This window comes from Schistocerca serialis, chromosome 9, assembly GCF_023864345.2.
Source record: "Schistocerca serialis cubense isolate TAMUIC-IGC-003099 chromosome 9, iqSchSeri2.2, whole genome shotgun sequence".
Lineage (NCBI taxonomy): Eukaryota > Metazoa > Arthropoda > Insecta > Orthoptera > Acrididae > Schistocerca > Schistocerca serialis.
Window position 1 is genome coordinate 161,154,676 of NC_064646.1, and position 17,718 is coordinate 161,172,393.

Below are 17,718 nucleotides of genomic sequence, written 5' to 3' on the forward strand. Positions count from 1 at the left end.
CTACAATATATGCATATTTATGCTCCTATGAGCAAATTGCATCCCGATATAGCAATAATTTCTGAAACCTCGTTAACAGACAAATTGCACCTGAAGGACAGCTGTTTTAGAATTTGTGGAAAGGACAGGGATGACGGATTAGGATAAGTTTCAAAATGTTCAAATGTGTGTGAAATCTTACGGGACTTAACTACTAAAGTCATCAGTCCCTAAAATTACACACTGCTTAACCTAAATTATCTTAAGGACAAACACACACACCCATGCCCGAGGGAGGACTCGAACCTCCACCGGGACCAGCCGCACAGTTCATGACTGCAGCGCCCCGACCGCTCGGCTAATCCCGCGCGGCAGGAGAAGTTCAGGTTGTAGTGGAAAAACATTTTATCTGCCCTCCTTGTAGTAAAAAAGCAAATAATATTTCCACAGATATTTTCTTGCTCGACAGAAGGAACTTGCAAGACATTTCGAATGTTACTGCTATGTACTCTCCTCCTCTTTCCCAAGTTTCCATAGCCACGTAGTCACATACTGTATATTCAATTATTAGCGGAAGAAATGCATGCTTACAGAAGATTGCAACGCACGCAGTTGCGTGTGGTACGATCAGCTAAATGATTTCGTCGGTAACAAACTCGCAGACTCCATTGCTCAACCAAATCTATTCTTACTGAACAGTTAACACCAACTAGATCAGGCGCTCCAATGCAATGCCCATCCTGACCGGATATTACACAAGTATCATCGCAGTTATCCTTAAAATGCTAATTGGAGCTGCTGACTGATATTCTACGCAACGATCACCATCTTAATATAATCTCCGTCATGGCACATATGTACTGTCCCCAAGGATAGACATGGGATGTGTGGGAGCTTCTATAGGCGTATAAACTGGCAAGGATATCAAGCAAGATTAACTGAGATGTTTAATGCTTATACACCTAACGATGACCCCAACGTAGATAGATGTACTTTGAGAAAGTAATTTTGCCAGTTGCCGTTGAATTGTTGCACAGTGTTCTTATGCATTCGCCATAAGACAGCTTGTGTTTAACATACTTAAAATTGGTGCATATAACAATTTTGTAGACATATTGAATAAAACTGCAAGATCACACGTAACGCAAAAAAGGGAGGCTGGATTAAATGTTGTTCCAAACTTGGGCAGAATGTTTTAGCACAAACACTCTGGAAAAAGACTTATTTTTTTAAAGAAGCAGGTCTCGACAGTAATGTCGCCCAGGCAAAGGAGGACTAAACAGTCATTCATGGACCAGTTAGCACCATCCTATGTGCCACGAGGGGCGCTTGAGTTGACCTTCCAGCAAGGATATGTACCTAATTATACACCACAGCTGGATACACCTTTTAGTATAAATGGGGAATAAAAATATAGGATCAGACAAAACAACGTATTGCATGATTTTTAGTCTTCCATACGAAATAAAAATCGTTCTCCGTGTGCTTATCAACCATATGTTTCAAAACACCTACGTCCCTCAGTAATGGAGGCGAATCAAAATGTTGCCAGTCTCCAAATTGGGAAAAGATTCAATGTCAATCCACTCTTTCCACCCAACATCCTTTACTTACTGTACTTGCAAAATTATGAATAAGATGATCGAGAACAGATTTGAGTGGTTTGTACAGAATAATAAAATACTTCACAACAGGACATTTGGTTTCCCTAAAAATATGAGCGCAACGGATTTACTAAGTGCTTTTGTTACAGAAGTGCAATTAAATTTATCCGACAATCTGCAATACGTTTGCAGCCTTTAAAGATATATAGATTGATATCGTAATGTTGGTATTTCTATATTACGACAAACTATGTGAGCTTCGTGTACGACCCAAAATGGTCAACTCGTCCTCGCATTTACTACACTACAGCATCTTAAGATTAAGCACGGCGGACGGACAACCGATTTCTAGAACCATCTACAAATGTTTGCCACCAAGGGATCCCTTACAACCGTTACTTTTTACATTTATGTCCCAGAGATCGGTCAACAGTTACGTTACCAGGTCGCCTTTCTACAGTATGTGGACGACATTGCCGTATAGACCGAGCACACGGACTAGAACTGCATCCTGGATTACATGCAACGAGGTGCCCACAGTGTTGTGAGAGGATGAAACTTCTCCTTTGAATGTAAAAAAATGACAGTGCTGGAAAAACTCTTACGTAATTTGATTTTCGAACAGCTGAGCAAAACTGAAAGTACTTAGGCAGTTTTCTCTTTACTTATTCTGATCATCACTAAAACATTTTAGCGCAACGCAACCTGACTTTCAATAATCCCTACAAAAGAATGGCCTTGACTAACAATAACTTCTAACTTTCATGAAACACTTACCTCACAAAAATCTTCGTGACTCGAACTACTGCAATACAGCAAGCGGCAATACTGCCAGCTAAATAAAAGTTTCTAACTACTGAAGGCACTAACTACTGACAGACACAGTTAGCAAATGAAAGATTTTGATAGAGAACAAACAATGTATTTACCTTAGTAACGTTCAATCCAACTGAACAAATTTCCTTTTTCTGATGGATACACGTCCCGATCGTCCGCTCATAGTAACCTCTCAAAACTCTGGCATCTCTCTCCCCACATCCACCACTGCTGGCTGCTCACCTCCAACTGCCCAACGCTACGCCCTGTTCACACCCCACTGCCCAACACTACACAAGCGAATATTCCAACAATGAGTCCAGCCAGCCACAGACTGCACACAGCGCAGTCAGCTATTATCATACAGAGCACGACGTGGCGTTACCAACATACAGGTAAAAACCTACACAGCCTACTTACAGGGATTACTCAAGACAGGAATGGATGCAGTGCCTGGAATATTCCGTTTGGCTGTCTTTATTAACTCCGTGGTAGACACAGAAGCAGTTTTCTTGAAAATTAATAATCACTCTATTTTGGCATTAACTCATGTTAAATTTATGTGTATGTGGGAGTTCAATGAAATGATTAAAACACGGCGGAGTGCAATAGCTCATGACAAAGATCTGGAAATATGTTAGCTGTAGCTGTTGATATTGGACTATAGCACCGCAGGTACACGAAAAATGGTGTAGGGTGTCAATGTGTTGTGCTTGTAAAGTGTGGGTAAGGCCTCAGTCCGCTGTGTTTTAATTACTTCTCTGAAACTCACAACTTGCAGTCCAATGACGAATTAAAGGCTGGATGGACAGCACAAAAGAAGTCACAAGAGCTGCAGTTACATGTGTTCCGAATTCAGCATAGTGTTTATGTTTAGAATGCTAAAATAAACATAAACACTATGCTGAGTGCGGAACACATGCCGTTGCAGTTCTATTTCTGTTCAGAAGCGAGGTGAAGTGAAAATATCGGCAATACAGCGTAAGTAAAAGTGGTTTCAAAAAAGGCAAAAAGTTGCCGGGGATGACTGTGCAACTAAGCTTCTTTCGACCGCAAGCTCCGGTAATATCGAAGGAAAAGGCAGTAATTTGTAGACTTGTAAATAAGAGGCAGAAACACCAATGGCAACAGAAGATACTGTGTAAATAAAAGCGTAAAGCTTTTAGCGCAAAATTTCTTAAATTAATTGTAATAAGCTTAAGACGAAAACCCGAAAAATGATTGAAAAATGAATTGTATTAGCACACTGGTAGGATGAAACCAACGCTTTCACGTCAATGAAAAACGTATTCTAGAACGTAAACCTACAGTTTCCAAGAAAAACGTTTCAAAGAAGTTTTAATAAATTTGAATTCCCGTTTTCTTTTTAATTTTTATTTTTTTATTTTGCAAGTAATATTGGAGATACGGAGATCAACTGCCATTGCTGCTAGCAAATCTTCATGACACGGTGGTGTTAGTATTACTGGTTGAAACTGGTTGCCGAGTCGTCCGTGCGTGTGTGGAGCGAAGGCGTGCGACCGACTGCAGCGATGTTGCCTGCGACGACTCGCTGCGATCCGTCTCTCGTGTGTGTGGAGCCCTTTATTCATGGTACACAACAAAAGACGTACATATAGCAAATTATGCATCCTCATTGAACCTGTGATTGACTGTCTCAACTAGTGAACAATATGCTAACACTCGTATGAAAACAAACATCGGCTGATTCGATCGTCAGTTTATAATACGACTTTCGTGACATAGTATGCAGAACAGTGCAATGGACTTTCAGTTTTTGCACTTACTGATTAGTATACAAGTGTACAAGGTAATGGACGCATGTATATGCGATAGGTACTCTATTGGAAGACAGGAATTCTTTGCAGAAGATTCTGAGCATGATACATTTATTCCCAAATTTTTCCTGACAGCATCTTGACTTCTTATAACTACGCGTTTCACTAGACTGCCATCATCAGATCTACCTGACGATAAAAATGGTATAAACGGAGGATGACCCCCCCCCCCCCCCCCCTGTTGGTGGGGAGGCTTGCGTGCCTCAGCAATACAGATAGCCGTACCACATAGGTGCACCACAACGGAGGGGTGTCTGCTGAGAGGCCAGACAAACGTGTGGTTCCTGAAGAGGGGCAGCAGCCTTTTCAGTAGTTGCAGCGGCAATAGTCTGGATATTTGACTGATCTGGCCTTGTAACATCAACCAAAACGGCCTTGCTGTGCTGGTACTGCGAACGGCTGAAAGCAAGGGGAAACTACAGCCGTAATTTTTCCCGAGGGCATGCAGCTTTACTGTATGGTTAAATGATGATGGCGTTCTCATGAGTAAAATATTCCGGAGGTAAAATAGTCCCCCATTCGGATTTCCGGGCAGAGACAGGAGTTGTCGTTATCCGGAGAAACAAAACTCGCGTTCTACGCATCGGAGGGAGGAACGTCAGATCACTTAATCGGGCAGCTAGATTAGAAAATTTAAAAAGGGAAATGGATAGGTTAAAGGTAGATATAGTGGGAATTATGAAGTTCGGTGGGAAGAGGAAAATGACTTCTAGTCAGGCGAATACAGGGTCATAAATACAAAATCAAGTCCGGATATTGCAGGAGTAGATTTAACAATGAATAAAAAAGTATGAACGTGGATAAGCTACTACGAACACTATAGTCAACGCATTATTGTAGACAAGATAGACACGAAACCCACGCCTACCAAAGGAGTACAAGTTTATATGCCAACTAGTTCCGCAGATAATGAAGAAACTGAAGAAATGTATGATTCGATAAAAGAAATTATTCAGATACTTAACAGAGACGAAAATTTAATAGTCATAGGGGACTGAAATTTGATAGTAGGAAAAGGAAAACAAGGAAAAGCAGTAGGTTAATAATGGGCGGGAGATAAGGAATGAAAGAGGAAGCCACCTGGTAGAATTTTGCACAGAGCATAACCTAATTATAGCTGGGGGACGCTGCAGGATCCTCCACGAAGATTGCGTTCACCACACGAACAACAAGCAACCGGGCGTCCCCTGGAAACGACCTAGTCGGCAAATCCTGCAAACACCAGAGCATCAAAACCAAAGACGCCAAAACAGCTCTCCGAAGAGCCCCAAAAAAGGCCTTTATCAAGACCATCACTAGTGACAACTTCCTACATTACTGAAGGCTTATCTGTAAATAATGAAATTTTATTACCTGACATGTGCAAACGAAACAACTTTGATGTGTTAGTGTTACAAGAAACACACAGAGCACCAAATAGCCACAGACCAAAAATACAGGGCATGAAATTAGTTCTTGAGAGACCACACGAAAGGTACGGAAGTGCTATATTTGTGAAACCGAACTTAGACGTATGCTCCTGTGCTTTGAACTGCAAAGAAAATATAGAAATGTTAACTATTGAGCTACATTTATGTACTGTAACATCCGTGTTCAAACCACCCAGTGCGAGGTTCAAATTTACGGAGCCTGGAAATTTCCATTCAAAAAACATTAAAGTTGTACTAGGAGATTTTAACTGTCACGGTCTCGCATGGGGCTATAAAGAGACAAATGACGATGGCGAAATGCTGGAGATCTGGGCAGACCAGGCTAAACTGAAATTGATACATGACCCAGAGTTTCCTGCATCGTTTAGCGGCGGAAGATGGAAACGAGGATATAATCCAGATAACATCTTTGTCTCCGAGAAGGTATCCCTGCAAACTGTAAAGCAAATCGAGGACCCAATTCCAAGATAGCAACACAGAGCAATAACTTGCTGCATTACGGCAGTAATCAAATCAGATGTAATTCCCTTCAAGAGACGCTTCAACTTCAAAAAAGCTCGTTGGGAACTCTTCACAGAGGACCTTGATACGGAGACCTTGGAAATTAAACCAGAAGTACAATCATATGGAACTTTTATAGACCTCGTCAAGAAAATCTCTCGACGGCGCATACCTAGAGGGTGCCGCACTCAGTATATTGCTGGACTCAATGGTAGCAGCAAGGAAGCTCTGAAAAAGTATGTAGAACTTTACAATAAAGACCCCTTCTCAGAGGAAACGATCCAGGCAGGTGAGGTACTGATGTTTGGTATCTCCGAAGCGAGAAAGGAAAAGCGGTGCAACCTCCTACAAGAGACGGACATGAAGCACAGCAGCAAGAAGGCATGAAAACTGCTCAAAAGTCTCAGCAACGACCCAACAGAAACACAACCAAATTACAGTGAAGTTACACCAGATCAGATAGCTCACCAACTGCTCATGAACGGAAAAACTAAAAGGAAGATCAGGAATGGCAAAATCAAAAGAAAATTGAACGAGGAGATTAGCTTCCTAGCTCGCCCGTTCTGCATTCAGGAGCTACAAGACGCCATCAACGATTTGAAAAATAATAAGGCTGCTGGCCTCAACTATGTGAGATCTGAGCAAATTAGACATTTTGGACCGAGAGTACAAGTATGGATCCTAGAGCTAATGAATAACTGTATTACAACAATGCAAATTCCTAAACTGTGGAGGAAAGCTCGGGTTGTTGCGTTACTAAAACCAGGAAAAGACCCAGCTGAAGCTAAAAATTTCCGGCCTGTCTCGCTGCTTTGTCATCTATTTAAAGTGCTGGAGCGAATGATCCTCAAACGCATAGCTGATTATGTGGACAAAGCCCTCATTAACGAACAAGCTGGATTTCGACCAGGAAAATCATGGTGTGGCCAAATCCTTAATCTCATACTGTACATCGAAGACGGCTATCAGAGAGGAGAAGTAACTGGGGTCGCATTCCTGGATCTCAGTGCCGCATATGACACAGTTAACCATAAGTTGCTTACCCAGAATGTGTATAATGTCACTAAGCACTACACCCTTTCTATGTTCGTGCAATGCATGCTACAGAACAGACGCTACTATGTAACCTTACAATCTAAAAACAGCCGATGGAGGACACAGAAAAATGGACTTGCACAGGGTAGTGTCTTGGCTCCAATATTATTTAACATTTATATGAGTGGCCTTCCCATCAGCCACCAGACACGAATGTTCATTTATGCCGATGATGCAGCAGTGGCCACACAGGATAAAACCTTTGAACAAGTGGAGGAGAATCTCACAGGAGCCTTAACAGAACTTGCTGCCTATTACGAAGGCAATAACCTCAAACCAAACCCTAGTAAATTTCAAGTATCCGCCTTCCATCTTAGGAAAAAACAAGCCAAACGGAAACTCCGAGTCATGTGACAAGGGGAAGAGCTGAAGCATACAAACAGCCCAAAATACCTGGGAGTAACATTGGACAGAGGGCTTACTTTTAAGCAGCACTGTCACAACACTAAAAAAAGTTCTGTGCCAGGAACAACATACTGCTGAAGCTAACAGGTTCATCGTGGGGAGCTCAACCACACGTTTTGCGCACCACGGGCCTGGCGCTGAGTATCTCAGCAGCGGAATACGCGGCGCCAGTTTGGAGGAACTCTGCTCACACTAAGCAAGTTGACGTCGCCGTAAACGAAACTGTACGTATTGCAACATGATGCCTCAAACTAACTTCCAGAGACAAAATTTATCCCATCATAGGCATAGCACCACCCACTATACGCAGACAAGTAGCCGCCGAGATCGAAAGATCAAAACAAAAGAATGATCCTCGACACCCGATGCATATGCACCAAAAACAACGTGTCCGGCTGAAATCCCGCAGGAGTTTCATTGAAACTACTGAAGAGCTCGCCACCAAGCCCGTCGCAAGGCGGCTATCTCCTTGGGAAGAAATGGTGCCACACTCCACAATGGAACTACTTGAGGAGGGATCTGCAGGATTTCAACTACCTTTTACAACTTGGAGGTCATTAAACCGGCTGCGCACTGGAGTAATTGGGTGCAAATCAAACCTATTTAAATGGGCTACAGTGATAGTGATAGGTGTGAATGCGGAGCAATACAGGACTTGGACCACCTATTGATTTGCCCAGATATGTCTATAACATGCACCAAAGACGATATTTTGAAAGTCAATGACAAAGCAACCTACGTTGCTAATTACTGGGAAGGGAAGATGTAATTGTTGCATCCGGATACGGAAGAAGAAGAATTATAGCTAACAGTTGGTTTAGGAATCATGAAAGAAGGTTGTTTACGTGGAAAAGGACTGGAGACACTGGAGGGTTCCAGATAGATTGTGTAATCGTAAGACAGAGATTAAGGCACCAGGTTTTAAATTGTAAGACATTTTCAGGGGCAAGTGTGGATTCTGACCACAATTTATTGATTATGAACTGTAGAGTAAAGTTGAAGAAACTGCAGAAAGGTAGTAATTTAAAAGGTGAGACCTGGATAAACTGAAAGAACCAGAGATTGTAGAGAGTTTCAGAGAGAGCATTAGGGAAGTATTGGCAAGAACAGGGTAAAGAAATACGATAGAAGAACAATGGGTAGCTTTGAGAGATGATATAGTGAAGGTAGCAGAGGATCAAGTAGGTAAAAAGACGAGGGCTAGTAGAAATCCTTGGATAACAGAAGAGATACTGAATTTGATTGATGAAAGGAGAAAATGTAAAAGTGCAATAAATGAAGCAGGCAAAAAGGAATTCAAACGTCTCGAATATGAGATCGACAGGAAATGCAAAATGGCCAAGCAGGGATGGCTAGAGAACAAATGTAAGGATGTAGACGCCAATATCACTAGGGGTAAGCTAGATGCGGCCTACTGGAAAAATAAAGAGACCTTTGGACCTGTACGAATATCAAGAGATCAGATGGAAAACCAGTCCTAAGCAAAGAAGGGAAAGCAGAAAGGTGGAAGGAGTATATAGAGGGTTTACACAAGGGTGATGTACTCGAGGGCAATATCATGAAAATGGAAGAGGACGTAGATGAAGATGAAATGGGAAATACGGTACTGCGTGAAGAATTTGACAGAGCACTGAAAGACCTAAGTCGAAACAAGGCCCCGACAGTAGACAACATTCCATTAGAACTACAGATAACCTTGGGTGAGCCATCCATGACGTGGCCTAGCGGTTCTAGGCGCTTCAGTCCGGAACCACGCTGCTGCAACGGTCGTAGGTTCGAATCCTTCCTCGGGCAGGGACGTGTGTGATGTCCTTAGGTTAGTTAGGTTTAAGTAGTTCTAAGTTCTAGGGGACTGATGACCTCCGATGTTAAGTCCTATAACGCTTAGAGCCATTTTGAACCACCCGTGACAAAACTCTTCCATTTGGTGAGCAAGATGTATGAGACAGGCGAAATACCCTCAGAATTCAAGAAGAATATAATAATTCCAATCCCAAAGAAAGCGGGTGTTGACAGGTGCGAAAATTATCGAATTATCGGTTTAATAAGTCACGGTTGGAAAATACTAGCATGAATTTGGTTCAGACGAATGGAAAAACTGGAAGAAGCCGACCTCGGGGAAGATCAGTTTGGATTCCGTAGAAATGCTGGAATACTGACCCTACGATTTATCTTAGAAGACAGGTTAAGGAAAGGCAAATCTACGTTTCTAGCATTTGTAGACTTAGTGAAAGCTTTTGAATGTTGACTGAAATAATCTCTTTCAAATTCTAAAGGTGGCAGGGGCAAAATACAGGGAGAGAAAGACTATTTACAATTTGTATAGAAACCAAACGGCAGTTGGAAGAGTCGAGGGTTATGAAAGGGAAGCAGTGATTGAGAAGGGAGTTTTTTAAGCTGTGTGATAAGCAGACAGTGAAGGAAACAAAAGAAAACTTTGGAGTAGGAATTAAAATAAATGGAGAAGGAATAAAAGCTAAGAGGTTTGTCGACGACACTGTCAGAGACAGCGAAAGAGCAGGAAAAGCAGTTGAACGGAATAGACGCTGTCTTGAAAGAAGGATATAAGATGAACATCAACAAACTCAAAAGAAGGATAATGGGATGTAGTCGAATTAAATCAGGTGACGCTGAATGAATTAGATTGGGAAATGAGAGACTTAAGGTAATAGTGAGCTTTGCTATCTGGGAAACAAAATAACTGATGAAGGTCGAAATAAAGAGGATATAAAATGTAGACTGGCTATGGAAAAGAAAGCGTTTCTGAAGGAGAGAAAATTGGTAACATCGAGTATAGATTTAAGAGTCAAGAAGTCGTTTCTGAAAGTATTTGTACGGAGTGTAGCTATGTATGGAACTGAAACATTTAGAGAATAAGACAATAGAAGCTTTCGAAATGTGGTGCTACAGAGGAATGCCAAACATATTACATGGATGGATCACGTAACTAATGAGGAGGCACTGAATAGAATTGAGGAGCAGGGGAATTTGTGGCGGAACTTGACTGAAGAAGGGTCGGATGGTAGGACATGTTCTGAGGCATCAAGGGATCACCACTTTAGTATTGGAGGGAAGCGTGGAGGGTAAAAATCGTAGAGGAAGACCAGGAGATGAATACAATAAACATATTCATAAGGATGTAGGTTGCAGTAGTTACTCGGAGATGGAGAGGCTTGCACTGGATAGAGTCTCTGGACTGAAGATCACAGTAACAACAAACTAGGGATACATGTTATTTCACGCTTTCCTAGAAAAACGATGTAATCAAAAATTGACAAAAAACGAACATAGAGTACAAATACGAAAAATGCATCCCAATTACTTAATGAAAAGAACATATTACGTCACTTAGTACACGATTGTATCGCGTATAATCGGATAGTGGCTGTAACAAAGTTACGTAACATAGATGAAGTTACATAATAATAAGACAATATGAGACTGATTTGTAATGAAACGTCAAAATAAAATTAGGGACGAAGGAAGGAAACTAACACTGACCAAACTTATAGCGGACCGCTGGTTGAATGGGGAGGGGAGGAGGAGGGAGGAGGGAGAGGGAAGAGGCGCAGCTTGAGAGAGCAAGTAGAAATCAAGTAAACGATAAGAATATTTTTTAGATATCTTCGTCACAAAATAGAAGTAAGAATAAAGACATAAAACATATCACATACTAGATAAAAAATAAAGTAGTACACAAAATATTAAAATACTCGAGTTACATTTGTATCTACAACGTGTATACATACGTATACTATGTTTTTAAAGTCTTTACATATATCGTATTTTTAACTATTTCATTTAGATGTTGCAACTGACAATTACATATGTACGTGACACCAAGGAATATCCTTTTAACCGATGTTATGGTATTCGTATCTGCTACGGAGAACAGTTAATATTAATTATTTTGACGCACTGTATACTATTTCTTACATGTTTCTCTTCCTATACAGGTGACCTGTGCATAGTCACTTGATCTAAACTGGTTGTAGAGAAATAAATACATACTACATCAGATTTTACGGGTTTTGTGATTTTGTTCTTTAAATACACAAGCTATGCAGCAGTGTTTACAAGAAGTGTTCTATCACAGCAGCGGTAAATAGTAAGTATTTTTTTTATGAAAATCGCCCACTTGTGGTTGTGGTACCATTCGCATATAATTAGTGGCACTTTCATAAACAAAGAATGATCCTCCACGTGAAACGAGTTTGTAAATAAATTAATGAGTCTCGATGTACGGAATTTACACTGTCAGTTTCTTTCAAGACAGTGCAAGAAGAACGCAGCCTGTAGTCACAGTCTGAGCGATTACGGTGATGCCAGACACAGGATCAGCCGGAGCTTTGGTGGTCACCAGAGGAGAACTTGCAGCCCGCCGAGCGGCCTCTGGGCCCCGTCACCAGGAAGTCGACGTCCGCGTCGTCACCGGCACCGGCGCCGCACGCGAATGGTCGCAGCGTCAGCATCGGTAGGCTCGCAGGTGGCGTGTCCAAGGGAAGCATGTAGGCCGCCGAAAGGTAGCGCAGCAGGGCGCCCAACACCTGACCTGAGGGCGACAGCGGCAAGTAAGAGCGAAACGTACACACAACTTACTGAGCCAATGAAGCAGTGTTGGCTCTGCGAGGTGTGTATGTGTACTCAGTGACACAGGGAGATGACGACGTAGGATGGTGACATTAATTGCATTAATTTACTTGCATATTAATTACTTCTACTGTTCCGGATAGACTGGTACAAGCCGATCCTTACAGATCAGTTTGAGTTCCAGAATATTTTAGGAGCATGCGAGGTAATACTGACCATATGACTTAACCTGGAATATAAGTTGAAGAAGGATTTACAGTTATAGAAAGCTTTTGACAGTATTGACAGCAATACACGCTTTGAAACTCTGAAGGTATTAGGGAAAAAATACAGAGAGGGAAAGGTTACAGCATGCACAGTTTGAACAAAAATCAGGCTGCTGTTATAAGGGTCGAAGAAACTGAAAGGGAGGCATTAGTTCAGAAGAGAGCGAGACAGGATTGCAGTGCCTCTTTCATGTTATTCTATCTCTACATTGAGCAAGCAGTAAAGGGAACCAAGAAAAAAATTTGGAAATGGGATTAAAGTTCAGGGCTATTAAATAAAGAATTTAAGGTTTGTCTATGACACTGTACTTCTGACACTGGCTTGGACGTTCCGTTGAATGGAATGTATAGTGTCTTGAAATGAGATTATAAGATGAGCATCAATAAAATTAAAACAAGGGAATGGAGCTTAGTCTAATAAAACCAGGCGACTATGAGGGAATTGTATAAGGGAATTATATTCTAAAAGTAGTAGATGAGTCTTGTTATTTGGGAAGTAAAACTACTGACGATACCCAGGGTACAGAGGATACAAAATACAGATTGGCAATAGCCAGAAAAATTTCTCTATATCAGAGAAATATTTTAACGTCTAACATATATTTAAGTGGTCGAAAGTTGGTTACTGATAAGTGGCAGTCTAACGCCGGACTGACACGTTTCTTATTTTATTGTCGCAGTGTACTTTAATTCATTTGCTTTGAGTTTCATCGAGTCTAGGTGATGTATGTTGATGTTTATAGAATGCAATACCAAGCGACTGCGGAGATTGTTGCTTTAATTAACACCCTACTTCCATATCTACACTGCTGGAGAAGAAAATTAGTACACTTGGTAAGAACACGTCGATTTTAATTAGATGACGGCATATGGCACGTGGGGGGATAGTAGATATATATATTAGATAGTTTCAACGTTGAAGCTTCCTGGCAGATTGAAACTGTGTGCCGGACCGAGACTCGAACTCGGGACCTTTCTTTGCCTTTCACGGGCAAGTGCTCTACCACCTGAGCTACCCAAGCACGACTCACGCCCCGTCCTCACAGCTTTACTTCTGCCAATACCTTGTCACCTACCTTCCAAACTTCACAGAAGCTCTCCTGCGAACCTTGCAGAACTAGCACTCCTGGAAGAAAGGATATCGCGGAGAGCTCTCTCATTCTGGAAACATCCCCCTGGCTGTGGCTAAGCCATGTTTCCGCGATATCCTTTCTTCCAGGAGTGCTAGCTCTGCAAGGTTCGTAGGATAGCTTCTGTGAAGTTTGGAAGGTAGGAAACGAGATACTGGCAGAAGTAAAGCTGTGAGGACGGGGCGTGAGTCGTGCTTGGGTAGCTCAGACGCCGGCACGATAGCTCATCGTGTTCGGTCAGAGAGCCGGTTGGCCTCTGTAATAAAAAAACTGAGTAGAAGGATGAACCACCGAACTTGAACAGGATGTCTTGCGACGTCCGCAACGACCTAACACAACGATCAATAACGAACAAATGAAAAAAAAAAAGCATGCACAGTTTGAACAAAAATCAGGCTGCTGTTATAAGGGTCGAAGAAACTGAAAGGGAGGCATTAGTTCAGAAGAGAGCGAGACAGGATTGCAGTGCCTCTTTCATGTTATTCTATCTCTACATTGAGCAAGCAGTAAAGGGAACCCGCGAAAGGCAATGGTCCAGAGTTCGATTCGCGAAAGGCAAAGGTCCCGAGTTCGAGTCTCGGTCCGGCATACAGTTTTAATCTGCCAGGAAAGTTTCATATCAGCGCACACTCCGCTGCAGAGTGAAAATCTCGTTCTGGAAACAGATTTATTGTTTGCAGTCACAGAGAATCCACTTATTGGTGTATAATGAACTATATTTAAAAATATACTTTCTATACGTTATAGTATTACCATACATAGTATTACCGAAAAACAAATATCACGAAAAAGAAAATAAGAAAAACTGACTCCTGCTCTTATGATAATATACTACTAGAACTACAGGGTTCTCGTAATATCCAAACAGGCACAACTAAACTTCATCGCATTCTATCACTACGACTGAAAGCTCAAGATCACCTTCATGGGGAAGAATTTCAACATGACAAAGAACCAAATCGTATGAATGAGAAGGCGATGTAATGATCCACCTGAGCATTCTTAAGGTGTCACATGTAGGTCATGGGAGCAAAGACGGATGCAACCTAGTCAATATCATGTATCATATACAGGGTGTTTCTGTGGTGTTGGCATACTCTTTTAGGGATGACATAAAAGGGCAAATGTATCAATTTGATACAAAAAACAGTGGTCCGAAAACTACTGATTCAAAAGCGAAATCGAAATTGAGAAAATTATAAATTTATCTTTGGTGTTGTAATATATTCATTTTTGTAACAGATTTATTTAGCTGTACTGTTCGCATAAGGTACTACATTCATAACAGTTGCTCAACGTGGGCTCTCCCAGTTTCTACGCATGCTTGACACAGAAACGCAAAGCTGGGTCTTACTCGTCTGAATAATCCTGGTGTTGAACAATAAAATGTCAAGTTTAGCGATAATTCTTGCCGGGATAGCCCCTTTAGTTTCAACGGTTCCTCGTACGTAAACGATGCACATGAATCTCACAAGAATAAATCAAGTGATGTGAAATTAGGTGAACGAGCTGGCCACGAAACAGAGTCTTCTCTTCCTGTATGTCTTACAGGGAACCGTCTAATGTAGGCGTCCACAGGTAAGATGGGCAAGGGCTCCATCATGATGGAAACACGTTTACTTACGATGATCTAAGGAGATGAACTACGGATGGACAGTTCCTCTCACAGACACTGTGCATGTTGGTGTACTTAAACCGGGAGAAAGCATATCCCGGCCTATTAACCAATCACTGACCAATCCTGGTGTGTTTCTGGGGTCCCCTGCAAGGCCGACAACCCGCAATGTAGCAGCGCTGTGCGGGTCATCGCTGTAGCTCCGCAGGCGCACCGGTCGAAGTAAACCGAACTTCGCCTGCCCCGCAGGAAACAGATTAGTTCAGAAGGCGCGCGCAAGAGCAGTAGAGGCCGCCACGTCTACAGACCCTTTGCTACACCCGCCGCGCCATTTTCCTCACCCATTCCGAGCCCACACCGCTAGACCAACAGCTATCTGGTAGTCATCCGCCACGCGGGTATAACTACCCTCGCCCGGCGAGCACCAACAGAATTAGGAGATCGCCGCCGGCCGGGGTGGCCGAGCGGTTCTAGGCGCTACAGTATGGACCCGCGCGACCGCTACGGTCGCAGGTTCGAATCCTGCCTCGGGCATGGATGTGTGCGATGTCCTTAGGTTAGTTAGGTTTAAGTAGTTCTAAGTTCTAGGGGACTGATGACCTCAGAAGTTAAGTCCCATAGTGCTCAGAACCATTTAGAAGATCGCTAGGGATATGCCGCCGCCCTGACTCGACGTCGCCCTTGCCAATAGAGACCACCGGGCATCGCGACCCGCTGCTCCTACCGCGGAGTCTGATGCTGGACCTCCCTGTACTGCTCGTGAGATGGGACTTTAATTTTCTGCCTACTGTTGATGTGTAAGAAGATAATCTGCTGCGTTTGCAAGAGAACTTTTCAGAAGATAGTCTCACGCAGAGATTTACTTGTGTTGTTTCCCAAGAACTTTAAGTTGTCAAAGAAGTCATTCCTGTATTTTCAAGAAGGTCTTTCCTTATTTATTTTGAACTGCTAAGGATCTCAGAACTTATATTTGTGAACATAAACTGATTTTGTTAATAAATTGATTTTTGAGTGCTATCAACTGACCTACTGTGAAAGTGCCGCAAGCTGGGACACTTCAGTGCTCACCCACAAATTCTCTGCACATCTACCTTGGTGGCACTTTGCAACTGCAGTGTGGCAAGTCTCAGCTGTTCATGCATGATTGCGTCGATGGTGAAGTAGACTACGTCCACGGACTGTACGCACACAGGAGAAATGAGGATTACCCACAGACGGCTGTGACACGCACTTAACGTGGCGCGATGTTTGATGACGGTGGGAATTCCGGCTAGCTCGTTCAGTGAGTAGTAAAGCTGCAGCTGCAGATGTTGTTCCAACTTAATTTTTTGCACAGGAGTGTGCACGACACCTAACTGACGTACAACTGGACGAATAATGTTTGAGGGCTCATCGCCCACGTGAGTAGCCAGGGTTCTTCCAATTTGGGAGCTTGTACAGCTCGTTAACGTACTTCCATTAATTGTACGAACAGTCTCGGAAACATGATACTCGTTGTGTGTGCGGGCGTAGTTTAATACAGCCTCTCGGCTTCTTTACGTTTCCTTTTGCTTATCCATGTACGAAGTCAAGTCCTTTAATCCTGCAACGTCATTTAACTAACGCTGGTCGATTACACTCTCGCCTTGACGTCCTACAGACATGAGGTATGACTACGTGAAGGTACCCATCATATCGTCTGTTCTGCATTCCAAGTGCTTCCTTCCATGGTGTACGATTGTGCGTGATGGATGGATTAAAGTTACGTACGTCTACTCCATCACGTTAGTCCCGTCTAGTATGTGGCTTGCTGCACTCGAGAAATGGCAAATTGATTTTATTTCACTTTGCACCGAAAAAGTCTCCCTGTCACTGCAGTAGATACTGTAATTTCGACGATCAGTCATTTTCAAGTTGTTCCAGGTGCTGGAAACACAGAAATAGTCAACACTGATAAAATGAAAAAAAATGCGAGCCTAGGTCGTGTCATGGTCAGTAACATTCGAAACAGGTCTGGCTCCCACCGCGTCACGCAAGTCTATGCTCTTTGTACGTAACAAATCTGTTTATTACATCCTACAAAGACCGATTCGTAGATTCTCCTCATCTGTTGGTATTTACTCGATAACATGTTATTCATCTATATTTTTAATAGAGGATGTTCCCAAAAGACCTCAGAAACCAATGAGTTAGCCAACTGAATTTCATTCCCGATACTTATCATTACATTTTGACCTATGATTGTATCAGATAACAGCAGCAGTAACTGCTCACCTTTGATGCGGTAGCGGAAGCGGCAAGTGAAGTGGTCGTCCGGTGGTTGGACGAGGCCGCGCAGGATGACGTCAGGCTGCGTCTGCGCGCGAAACCGGCACTCCAGCGCCGGAAAGGACACTCGCTGGAACCTGCGGACACGAGACGAGAGGATAGGGTCAGGTACCGCGCTAGAAGCAGGCTAGGCGCACACTAG

The 17,718-nt window shown here is 42.6% G+C and overlaps 1 protein-coding gene across 1 annotated transcript in view; it reads right to left on the reverse strand.

The window, feature by feature from the left end:
- Positions 1-11,278: 11,278 nt before the first annotated feature.
- Positions 11,279-17,718, reverse strand: part of LOC126418808 (uncharacterized) — an 85,495-nt gene continuing 79,055 nt past the window's right edge. The window contains exons 5-6 of the mRNA XM_050085745.1: positions 17,523-17,653; positions 11,279-12,220 (exon numbers count right to left, since the gene is read on the reverse strand). Of these exons, the coding sequence (XP_049941702.1) occupies positions 12,006-12,220; positions 17,523-17,653 (346 nt within the window). The 3' untranslated portion in view covers positions 11,279-12,005. The remainder of the gene's footprint in view (positions 12,221-17,522; positions 17,654-17,718) is intronic.